Raw genomic sequence first — 12,712 nt, forward strand, 5'->3', positions numbered from 1 at the left:
ACCCCAGAGTCATCCGCGACTGGACCTAATGGTCAGAGGTCCCTTTACCTTTACCTTTAAGTTGCCTGAAGTGTGGCTGGTCGGAATTTGTTAGTAGCCTGGGCAAAGTGGCCCAGGACCACTCCTTTTTTAGGGATGCTTCTCAATACCTTGCCTGTTGCATAAAGAAATTGCCAAAGGCTGTTCTGGCAGGGAAGTACGGGAGCCATTTTGGAGATAGGCATGTGTCTTTCTTCCCCTCCCCTTTCCTCTTCCTTTGGCTGGGAATTATGTCATTAAGTGGTGTGTGTGGACTGGGCAGAGACAAACAAAGAGCTGGGATGGTTCTGGAAGCATCTTACAGTGCTAGTTGACTGTCCTGTAGGAGCAGTGAACTCTGAGACATCTGACAGAGCATTCAGTGCTGTTCCTCCACTTCTGATCAACCTGTATATTTGTAAGTGAACACAAATTCTAAACAGCCTCGGCCCAGTATACCTGAAGGAGGGTCTCCACCCCCATCGTTCAGCCCGGACACTGAGGTCCAGCGCCAAGGGCCTTCTCACAGTTCCCTCCATGTGAGAAGTGAGGTTACAGGGAACCAAGTAGAGGGCCTTCTCTGTAGTGGCGCCTGCTCTGTGGAATGCCCTCCCTTCAGATGTCAAGGAAATAAACAACTACCTGACTTTTAGAAGACATCTGAAGGCAGCCCTGTTTAGGGAAGTTTTTAATGTTTGATGTTTGATGTTTTATTCTGTTTTTAATCCATTGGGAGCTGCTCAGAGTGGCTGTAGAAACCTAGCCAGATGGGTGGGGTATAAATAAATTATTATTATTATTATTACAAGACTCTTGTAAGCCTCCAGTGACTTTCCAAAGGAAACCAAATCTGCGTATGCACTGCACCCCTGAAACCTTTTACTGCTCCGAGAATGTGCACAACAATTTGAAAACAACTAAACCAAACACAATTTACACCTTCTCACAAACAAAATCAAAACAGATTTTTTTTAATCCAAATTTTTCAGCTTCATGTTTTAGCTTTATTAGAAATACTAAATAATGATCGCACAACCATCAAAATATATTTTGTAGCATCCAAAACATTTTTCTTCAACCTGTTCCACTCACTTCTGAGCATCAGCACAAATAGCTGTGCACTGACAGCTGAATCTTCCCTGGGGGGGGGGGGGAATAATCCCTGAATCTAGAATTTGATATTAAAAATTACCTTGATGACTTTGTGAGAAGTGGATCAAAAAAATTCATGTGATTTTAGAAGCTAAATGGCAACATCTGGAGGCACATGACTGAGGTTCAGTTGCGGAGCACATTTTGTACTGCCTACTCCACGTCTCTTACCAATTTATCCTGCCTCTTCTTCTCAAAATAGTGCATGGGAATTTGGATTTTGCTGACTTCCTGGACATTTTGAAGACCACCCCATCCTTCACAGAAAGAGAGGGTATGTGGAGGGGAAATTGTGGGAATGTTGAGGAAAGTAGGAGAGGATATATTGATTAACTAGGGCCCTGCGGGACTTGACATCTTTCCGCAGGGCCTGCAAGACAGAGCTGTTCCACCAGGCACAGTCTGACCCCCTCCTTTGGTAATCCTCATAGAACTCTAGCTCAATGGTTGCCGTTAATTTGATTCTGAATTGATTTTAGAATCAATTGATTTTAGAATGTATTTCAATTAATTGTGATTTTATGTAAACTGTGTTACTTTTACTTTTAGCCGCTCTGAGCCTGGCTTTGGCTGGGGAGGGCAGGATATAAATAAAATTTTATTGTTATCATTATTATTAATTACTATCCCACCTCACTCACGCTAGTGAGCAAGCAGCAGAGCACATTCCCTTGCACATTGCGGCAAGCAAGTTGATGGATTCGTTAGAATCATTTAAGTTAAGCAATTCAGTGATGATACATCCCACAGAAATGGAGCAAAATATGGCTGTGTTTCTCATTTTCTGACCTAGGCTGAGTACACACTCTACCTTTAAGCTCATCCTTTTCCTCAAAGAATTCTGGTGACTTCTGCACTATTAAGGATTGCTGGGAATTGTAGCACCAGGCTTAGCCACACCTGCCTTTTGCCCTGTTTTTTGCAGACACAAGTTCACAGTTATGAGTATCAACATCACATCAGCTCGGCCAGTCAGTGTCCTTAACTTCACTGACACTGGTATGGTAAAATATGGCAGATAGGGCCCAAGCGTGAAATTTCCTAAACTACTCCTTGGCAGGGAGAACTAGGGCAAATATAGTTTCCCTTGCAACACTCTGCTTGCCCGAATAATCCCCCCACTGGAATATATTGGAATTAAGTGGTTATTTTGTGCACACTAATAGACTTCTTCTTCCTTCTCTTCCCCTCACTTTCTACAGCTCTCAAGAATGCTCTGTTCATTTTCAAAAACATTAGGAAAGACATGGTGGCCATTGATGACTTAGAGACCATTTTGGCTTGCCTGGGGGTCACTCTGAGCCCCAAGGTTATACAACATGCAGTGGGATCCATCCGAGTTACCTGTAAGTATCCACTAATTTCAGTGTGTGCTGAAGTAGGAGGGGGGTGGGTTGCGTGAATGCACTGAATGTTTCACTGGTGGGCTGCAAATTTCAGCCAGGCCTCTGTAGTCCTTGAGCTCAGCAAACGTTCTCCTGATCCAGGGTCAGAAAAGAACTTTGGAGGTTCATTAGTGTTAATTTACAAGACCTCAAATTCTCTTCCAGCTCAGATTCATGCCCAGTCCAGAGAGGAACACCTGGCTTTCCTGGCCTCCCCTCTTGAAAGTAACAGAGTTCCATCCCTCCGTATTATTTAGCACTCAGCCAAAATTTCCATCTGGAATATTTTTCTTCTGCAACTGGGAAGTGAGATGGAGAGGGCAAAAGAAAGAGAGCGAGGAAGGGGGGGGGGATAAAATCTGAAGATTTTAGGGTTTAGAGAAAATAGAAAAATCTTGCAGTTTAGCATAAAAATATACGAAGGTCTACTATGCCCTCCCATAGGAGCCTGCTTGCATCTTTAGATCATCTACAGTTGATCTCTTGTTGATCATCTCTTGTTGATTCCAAATCCACATCTGCTTGGAATAAGGAAGAGACCTTTTTTTACCATTATTGCACTCAAACTTTGAAACTCCCTGCCTGGGGAAGTTTGTTTTCCCTCCACCCTCCCCTTATTGGCCTGCCACAGCATTAAAAGTATGGTTTCTTAAGTATGCTGAGAGTTGATAAAGGTAAAGGGACCCCTGACCATTAAGTCGAGTCGTGGACGACTCTGGGGTTGCGGCACTCATTTCGCTTTACTGGCCGAGGGAGCCGGTGTTTGTTCCGCTGACATGTGACGAGCATGACTAAGCCGCTTCTGGTGAACCAGAGCAGCGCACGGAAACGCCGTTTACCTTCCCGCCGGAACGGTACCTATTTATCTACTTGCACTTTGACATGCTTTTGAACTGCTAGGTGGGCAGGAGCAGGGACCGAGCAACGGGAGCTCACCCCGTTGCGGGATTTGAACTGCCAACCTTCCAATTGGCAAGCCCTAGGCTCAGTGATTTAGACCACAGTGCCACCCATGTCCCCTATTCCCTTCGCAGAGCTACCATTCCCAAAGTTTTCTGGGAAGAGGGTTGACTCTGGAATTCACAGCTCTGTGATGGAAATAGGTGCCTCCTATTTCCAGCTCTCAGAACCCTTTACAAACAACACTTCCCAGAATTCTTTAGGGGAACCTGTGGCTGCTTTAAGTGCAACGGTACTGCCTTTACTATGTAGTGCAGATGGACCCAGAATCTGACATCCAACCCTGCAAATTACAGATAGCCAAAGGTTAACAAATTCCCGATTGCAAATCAGTTGCATCAACACCAGCTGCTGAAGAACTCTCCTCAGCCTGCTGGTCTGGAAGATCAACAGGACTGGACGACACTGGTGGACCTCACTGGGAAAAGTGGAACTGTGGCTGAGAGGCGCCTTTTCCACATTGCCCCAACCTTGAAAACAGGAGCATTTAAGCATTGGGGTTTAAATGGGGAGAGGCATTCCTTTGCATAAGCAGGACCCATTTCCTTTTATTCTGTTACAGGGGACGGGAAAATAAACATCTCAGAATTTCTGTCACTTGTGAGAGGACCACCAGTTTGCCATAAAGGACTAGGTAAGTGATCATTGCCCATAAACTGGACTGGGGTCTATCTAAAGGAATTTTGCAAGGCTCCTCTTTGAAGCTGAATAGGCACAGCGATTGAAACAAGTGTTTTCCTGGGACTTTCACGGTCTTCAAAGTACTTCAGAAACATTTGTTTCTTGTGGAAAAATCTGTGGCCATCCATATGTTGCCGGACCGCAACTCCCGCCATTTTTGAACATCGGTCCTGCTGGCTGGGGCTGATGGGAACTGGAGTCGAACAACATTTGGAGACCCAAAGGTTCTACATCCTTACAGCGACATTGTACAACTGGTTGGAATTATTAACCTGACATAGTAGAATAGGATGGGGGGGGGGAGAGGACTTGAGGGGGAAAGAAAGTAACATACTTGGCTTAGTATGTGTAAAAGATTTACCCACTTTTAGAGGGTCATGAAATTCTACTCAATATTGAGCCAGAGCAGAACTCCAACATATAGTTAGCAGAGTAAAAACTTAAAACAAAAATTGACCAGAGGCAATTATATTTCATCCAGCAGAGCTTTACTGCTACTGAAGGCAAATGAGCAGAATGGTCACAAATCCAATATATTCAGGATTGGCATTGTCCATAAGAAATCCAGTTGCGGTAGTCTTAACTTAAACTTACAATAACTTCTGTATGAGTCTAAACCCGAACAGTATGTACAGAATATCACATCAGAAGGAAAAGAGATAGAAAAAGAGAATGAAATCCAGACTCCTTCTGGCCTTATTTTTATAGTCAGCATGACCTTGACAGAAAAAGCTAAGAGAACCAGTTTAAACCAGCTGCAGTCAGCTTCTCTGAAGGAATAACCCAAACATCATGAACCTTCTGCTTGTTTCTTTCACGCAGAGAAGCTTCCAGAACCCTCTTGAATTAATTAGAATAGGAAAGATCTCTACACATCAGAGCAATACTTTCTGCACTAAGAAATGCAAACTGACATAGAGAGGCAGGCATACCTTCCTTTGTTTCCTGTACGAGTCACTGATCTGGAAGGGGGCACCTAAAAGAAGGTAACCCTAGAGCAGTGACTTCTGGAGAAATGCAGTGGGTAGGTTCCGTTAACAGAAGATCATTCTCCTGTGTCTGCATGGAGAGTAAATGGCTTTGGCTCTGTATACTTGAAGGAGCGTCTCCATCCCCATCGTTAAGCATGGACTCTGAGGTCCAGATCCAAGGGCCTTCTGGTGGTTCCTTCACTGTGGGAAGTGAAGCTACAGGAAACCAGGCAAGAGGGTCTTCTCAGTGGTGGCACCCACCCTGTGGAATGCCCTCCCGTCAGATGTCAAGGAGATGAGAAACTAGATAACCTTTAGAAGACATCTGAAGGAATCCCTGTACAGTGGTACCTCGGGTTAAGTACTTAATTCGTTCCGGAGGTCCGTTCTTAACCTGAAACTGTTCTTAACCTGAAGTACCACTTTAGCTAATGGGGCCTCCTGCTGCTGCTGTGCCACCGCTGCACCATTTCTGTTCTCATCCTGAAGCAAAGTTCTTAACCTGAGGTAATATTTCTGGGTTAGCAGAGTCTGTAACCTGAAGCATATGTAACCTGAAGCGTATGTAACCCGAGGTACCACTGTATAGGAAAGTGTTTCAATGTTTACTGTTTCATTATGTTTTTATATATGTTGGAAGATGTCCAGGGTGGTTGAGGCACATTAATAAATTGTCATTATCATTATCATCATCCTTCTCATTATTAGCCCAGTCCTGCCAGAGCACTAGATCTTAATGAGCTGCAGCAGGCAGCCTTCTCTGTGCATACATATTTTCAGTTCATAGGTCATTTTAATTTTATTTACTTCTCACTGAACTCTTGAGAGCTCTCTCATGGCACATTGATGCGCCCCTGCCTGCACACAGTTTAGAAGTTGTTGTGCAAAATATTTTTGTTTCAGAAGTACAGTGGTATCTCGGGTTACAGACACTTCAGGTTACAGACTTCGCTAATCCAGAAATAGTACCTCAGGTTAAGAACTTTACCTCAGGATGAGAACAGAAATCGTGCAGCAGCGGCACAGCAGCAGCAGGAGGCCCCATTAGCTAAAGTGGTGCTTCAGGTTAAGAACAGTTTCAGGTGAAGAACGGACCTCCGGAACGAATTAAGTTCTTAACCTGAGGTACCACTGTATATAAGTGTTATTCTGTAGAGGCCTTGTTTCAGCTGAAGCTGCAGAATCTGATAGGGTCTCTTTGCTTCTCTCTGCTACATCTGTAGATGAAAGCTCTACTTGGGGGTCTTCGCGGGGCTTTTCTAGTAATACGGATGATTCAGAGACCCAGTGGAGAATGCTGCCTGCTCACCAGCCTCTCTTCTATAATCCTGATTACGACGCCGCTCTTGCCCAGCTACGGAAAAGGAAAACCAAATCCCAGAAGCCTGCTGAGACTGAGCAGACCAAACCCAGTACTGCAATTCCTGAAAGCCGTGTGGAAGAGAAGACCATTGAGTGGCCAAAAGTCCGACGAAGCTTTGGCTATACAAGTCAGGACACTCTGTTTCCTCTATCCTCCACCTTATCCTTGAAAGAAGATGCCAGGATTTCCGCCCAGAAGGCAAGAAAGATGTCGTTGAGCGCAAGCCAAGAAGAGGACGTTCCTTTCTCAGTGATCAACTATGACGCAATCCAGAAGCAGAAGAAGAAGAAGCGGCTGTCCTTCAGCACGGATCTTCCAAGGAGGTATGACTTTGAAGAGACCTTCCAGACATCGGATTCCGAAAGTGAAGGCAAACCATCAGAAGCAGTATCCGACCAGCAAGGTGGGTTCTGAAATGTTGTCCATTCAATGCAATACATGCTTGAACTTGCACATTTTGAATCAAATGAACTGGAGGGCTGGTTGTCATTTGCAAGGTGGGATTTGTCTTCTAATGAATACAGTGGACACTCGGGTTGCGAACGTGATCCGTGCGGGATGCACGTTCACAACCTGCAGCGGGGCATCTGCACAAGTGCAGGTTGCGATTTGGCGCTTCTGCGCATGCGCAAAGTGCGATTTAGCACTTCTGCGCATGTGCGACCGCCGAAACCCGGAAGTAACTCGTTCCAGTACTTCCGTGTTTCGGCAGGTGCGTAACCCAAAAAAACGCAACCTGAAGCGGCTGTAACCCAAGGTATGACTGTAATAGGGAGCCAGGGTCAAGGACTGCACTTTTTTTTAGCCTGATTGCTGCTAAGCCCCTATTCTGCATGGCTTCTAGGGAAGCCAGATGCTTCCACACTATAAATTTAGTGCCGTGCTTCATTCACTCACTTTTATACAGGGTTCTGCACGAAGATTTCATCCAACCATTGTTATCCTGTATTTCCACTGTGGTTCTCTTCTTTTCTCTGACTGTGCGACCCTTCCATCTTTCCAAAGGATTTGGGTGATGCATCAGTAAAAGAGAACCAATCACATCTCAGCGCACATTTCTATGTACACAGTGGTGGAGCTTCATGCTCTGGCACCGGGGGGGGTGTGGAGAGCAGGCGGGGACGGGGCTGCCGCACATCCTGGGGGTGTGGCGCGCCATCCACAGGGGCATGGTGCGCATCCTGGGGGTGTGGAACACCCCACCGGGATCACGCTGCCAGGGGCGGTGCGCTCCCCCCACACTCCTCTTCCTCCGCCACTGTATGTACACATCCCATTACGTTCTTTCCAACCGCTCAGCGTGACATGGCTGCCGTTTGTGGAGCAGAACAGAAGCTCAGCAAAGTTTCATTATAACCTTTAGTGACGGTGCAATTTTTAAAGCCCATTTTTGCTTTCTTAATCTTTTAATTATTATTAAAGTGCTTTTTTCATAAAAAAAACCTAATAATATTAATATAAAGTTTTATAGGTATAGGAAAACCAAACAACCCTATTTCTGATCACTGCTGAAATGGCAGTAACTGGAATGGTTTAAAAAATAAAAATATTCGTGTTATGGCATTATTGTGCTTATAGCATCATGGGTGCTTCCTGACAGGGGATTGATCTGCAAGCGGACCACTGAGATATTGCATATGGGGTTTATATCTCTCTTGTGTTTTACCCAGGAAGGGTAAATCCGGATTAAATTGGGGACAGGGATATGTTATGGCATTTTGATGCCAATGGCATTATGTAGATCAGAGTTTTCCAAGCTGTGTGTTGCAACATGTTAGTGTGTCGATTGCAATGTGTTGGTGTGTCTCACGAACGCTCCCTGTGCTCCTCTCGAAACTGGAAAGAGAGCAGGCAGCCCTTTGCGGTTTGCTGGTAGAACAGAATTAGTGTGTCGCAAAATGATGCACGTCTAAAAAATGTGTCACCAACGTGAAAAGTGTGGAAAGCTCTGATGTAGATGCTGCAAACAGCCACAGTGGTGGCAGCAACAATTTGCAAACCCGAGAAGCATTCATCCTACCAAACCTGCCCCCAGATATCTGGAACCACACTCTTTAATATCATAATGCAAAACAACAACAACAGCCCCATGATGGTGTTGTGATGCTCTTGCATGATGTTGTTGTGGTGGTGACGTGGGTGGTGCTGTGGTCTAAATCACTGAGCCTCCTGGGCTTGCCAATCAGAAGGTTGGCGGTTCAAATCCCTATGACAGGGTGAGCTCCCGTTGCTCTGTCCCAGCTCCTGCCAACCTTGCAGTTCGAAAGCACCCCAGTGCAAGTAGATAAATAGGTACCACTGTGGCAGGAAGGTAAACTGCATTTTCGTGCGCTTTGGTTTCCATCATGGTGTCCCATTGCGGCAGAAGCGGTTTAGTCCTGCTGGCCACATGACCCGGAAAGCTGTCTGTGGGCAAATGCCGGCTCCCTCGGCCTGAAAGCAAGATGAGCGTCGCAACCCCATATTCGCCTTTGACTGGACTTAACCATCCAGGGGTCCTTTAACCTTTACTTCCCAGAACACTGAGCAAATTCTAGGGGCCAGACTCCCAGGTTTACTTTCCTTTGGACAAGAGACCACTGGAGATCAATGTCTTTGTAGATTTCCTTTATTTTCAAATATATAAGTAGAGCATAGTAGAAGCAAATAAACACTCCTAAAGCTGGCAGAAAATCAGCCAAGCTTGCTTCGGATTCCACAGGCAATGCATCTCAGACTGCATCACTTACAGCCAATCAGAGTTCCTCCCCCTTTCTCCCTTTGCCCTTCTCTTTCTCCTCTTTGCTGACTTCAAAACAATCAGACTGTTCCTCTGCCTCCTCACACTAGCCCAAAATCTCAAAATCTGTTAGGTGCAGGTCACCACCATTTACACATGTTCAATATGTGCGTGACCACGCATACATGCATCATGCCGAACCCAGAAGTGACCTGAAAAAGTCACCAAAATGTCGCAAAAAAGGGGCAGAATGGGGCAGGGGCATAACAGGGTGTTTGCAAGCTTTTACAATGGTGTTTCAAATATGTGTGATTTCATATACGTGTGGTGCATGGGAACGTAACCCCTGCATAAATGGGGGGAGGGCAGTTTTGCCTGTATTACATGCCAATAACTGAAGATAGAATTGTAGAGCTGGAAGGGACACTGAGGGTCATCTAGTCCAACCCCCTGAAATTAGGAATATGCTGCTGTCCCATACAGGAAATCAAACCTGCAACCTTGGTGATATCAGAACCACGCTCTAACCAATGGAGCTATCCAGATATTCCCATCAATTCGAGGCCCATTTAACTTTCTTTTCTTAATCCCCACCCACTGAGGAAATGGAAGCCAGCCATTTCCTCTCCCCCTTCCCTTCTATTATCAAGTGATCAACTTAATATGTCATTACCATCCAGAGTCAGTAATGTTATGTGTGGGCAGAGGAATAAGCTGTGTTAAAGATGAGGAAATGCAGAGCAAAAAAAGGTTATGCCTCTTCACTTCAGAAAACAAGCAACGACATGGCAGGGGCTTCGCAAAACATTTGATCACCTGGGCAGCCGAGATATCCTTACAGTGGCGTTTTCCTGACAATTCTAGACATTATACTTGCTATGAGAAACACCAGTGTCGTGTTGTACTGGAATCCAGCACTGCCTGAGCTCTGTGAGTGCAGCTTTCTCCCGATTGAAGTGCAGAGGACCAGGACATTCGCAGGGAAACCAAAATGCTTATTTACGAAGCTATTGTACTACCAACCTTACTGTGTGCTTGTGAAACGTGGACCACTTAAAAATACCATCTCCAGCTCCTTGAAAGATTCCTTCAACAGTGTCTTCGAAAAGTTTTGGATATCACCTGGGAAGACAGGAGAACTAATGCCAGAGTACTGGAAGGAGCAAAGATCACCAGTGTCGAAGCGATGATTCTTCAACATCAACTTCGTTGGACTGGTCATGTTGTTCGGATGCCTGATTATTGTCTTCCAAAGCAACTACTCTATTCTGAACTTAAAAATGGAAAGTGTAATGCTGGTGGTCAACAAAAGAGGTTCAAAGACTCTCTCAAGGCAAATCTTTAAAAATGTAGCATAAACACTGACAACTGGGAAACATTGGGCTGCGAGTGCTCCAGTTAGAGAACAGCCAACAACAAAGGTGTCATGGGCTTTGAAGACGCTCAAACTCAGGACAAAAGGGAAAAATGTGCTAAGAGGAAGGCACGCTTGGCAAACCCTCATTATAATCAAGTCCTGCCCAGAAACCTATGTCCCCACTGTGGAAGGACGTGTGGATCCAGAATAGGCCTCCACAGTCACTTATGGACTCACTTTTGAAAACCATGTTTATGGAAGACGTTTTCTCCATGTGATGCATAATTGTATAAACTTATATCAGCCACTGCTATTCCCACCCCCCTTTCTGTTGGCAGCCAAGCAGTTTGCCAAGAGTTAGTTTGGGGCGGCGCAGTGCTTCACAAAGCAAATCGCCTCCTTTAAAGCGCCAGTTGCAGCGCAGATCCTGCTGTGTATTGCCTCTTTTTGAGGCTTCAGAGCTGGCAAAGATCCTGGCCAGTGCACATGGTCTGGAAGGTCACCAAAACAGGGCCTCGTTCCCATAGGGTAAAAGTGTTGACAGAACACCCCTCTTCTTCCTCCCACCACCAAATTCTTTTTTTTTTTTTTTTGAATAATATTTATTAAACTTTTCCAGACAATAAAAATTACAAAATTGTAGATAAGAAAGTAAAAAAAGAAAAATAACAATAATAAAAGAAAGGGAAAAAAGGACAAAAATAGACAATAAAGAAGAAAATTAAGCAAGAGGGGAAAAACAATCAATATTTTCATGTCATATCTTTCAATTACTTATTTCCTGACCTCCTCACACACCCCTTTTCTGTATTCCAGTTCACATAGTTAGTTCAGCAAATTCTTACCCTCTATCATTTATCTGTACTTATTATCTTAACCTTTTATAACTATATATTTCCAACCATTGTCAATCCGCATTTACATATTCTTATTCATCTTTTTACCAATACCGCTTATTTTCAGTCCAACATCCCTTCAACATTCATTAATTTTACAGTATTTCTGCAGGTAGTCTTTAAATTTCTTCCAGTCTTCTTCCACTGCCTCTTCTCCCTGATCTCGGATTCTGCCAGTCATTTCTGCCAATTCCATGTATTCCATCACCTTCATCTGCCATTCTTCCAGTGTGGGTAAATCTTGTGTCTCCCAGTACTTTGCAATCAATATTCTTGCTGCTGTTGTTGCATACCTCCCAACCCCCAAATTCTGTGCCACCTGGAACACTGGTGGACCTCACCTTTCCAACCATATCACTTCCCCAAAGATAACCATTTCAGCTGGAAGAACTCCCCTCCAGGACTAAAGCAGTGTGAGCTACCAAACCCCAGTTCCAGCCAGAATGATGGACCAAACCTCTGGAGATGCTGAGGGTGCAGACTTGGTTGAATCTGCCCTTGTGTGCTAGCTACACAAGATACTTCTCTCTGTATGCCCACACCATTGCTGCAGTCAGTCGGTTGGTGAAGATCAGCATGGACTTGCCCACGGAAGGATCTTGATTTGCACTGGCTAAGATAATTTGGAATCCCAGTCTATATTTGATCCAACTTCTACATGGATGCTCCTTATGATGTGCCTTTCCATTAAAATAATAGTAGCGCCCAAGGAAGCTAACAACAAAATTCAATACGTTACAAATAAGTAACATCACGGTAAAGCCATATAAAAATAAAACAGAGTATATAAAAGGTTTGGGGGGGGGAGGAAAAAATGGCACACAATTAAAAACATGGTGAGTTGTATTCACTTAAGTCGTAATCAGAATAGACCTATTGAAATTAATGAATAATGGCTAACTTAGGTCCATTGTTTTCAGTGGGTCTAACCCAATTAATTTAAAATACAGAGGAAAAGACAGAGGGGAGTGGGGAACTGTCTTCTGATATATAGCCTTTTGCTTACTGGTTGAATACGTGGGCTTAGGGAAATCTACAATGGCACTGAAAATATTTTATTATTTTAGAATTTTGCCTGCCGTATCCCAAAGATTTGGAGTGAATTGCAGCCTGCTTGCCTTTGCACTCGCTTACTGCGTCCCCACTTATGGGGGCTGGTGTCCAGTCTCTCCCCCGCATCTCAGCCACCCCAAATGGCCATTTTAGAGAC

At 44.6% G+C, this 12,712-nt stretch overlaps 1 protein-coding gene and 1 long non-coding RNA gene across 5 annotated transcripts in view; one reads left to right on the top strand and one right to left on the bottom strand.

The window, feature by feature from the left end:
- LOC308571384 overlaps positions 1 to 12,712 on the bottom strand; it is a 147,220-nt gene that overhangs the window by 26,585 nt on the left and 107,923 nt on the right. The gene's annotated exons all lie outside the window — the stretch shown is intronic.
- Positions 1 to 12,712, top strand: part of LOC308570945 (uncharacterized protein) — a 111,016-nt gene that overhangs the window by 12,033 nt on the left and 86,271 nt on the right. For 2 of the 3 annotated variants that reach the window (XM_081166003.1, XM_081166004.1), the window contains exons 9-12: positions 1,373 to 1,444; positions 2,373 to 2,516; positions 4,078 to 4,149; positions 6,391 to 6,933. In XM_081166003.1, coding sequence (XP_081022129.1) covers positions 1,373 to 1,444; positions 2,373 to 2,516; positions 4,078 to 4,149; positions 6,391 to 6,933 — 831 coding nt within the window. Of the gene's footprint in view, positions 1 to 1,372; positions 1,445 to 2,372; positions 2,517 to 4,077; positions 4,150 to 6,390; positions 6,934 to 12,712 lie in introns of those variants that run through there. The other variant, XM_081166005.1, reaches the window with a different exon arrangement.

This window comes from Podarcis bocagei (assembly GCF_964188305.1).
Source record: "Podarcis bocagei genome assembly, chromosome: 13".
NCBI lineage: Eukaryota > Metazoa > Chordata > Lepidosauria > Squamata > Lacertidae > Podarcis > Podarcis bocagei.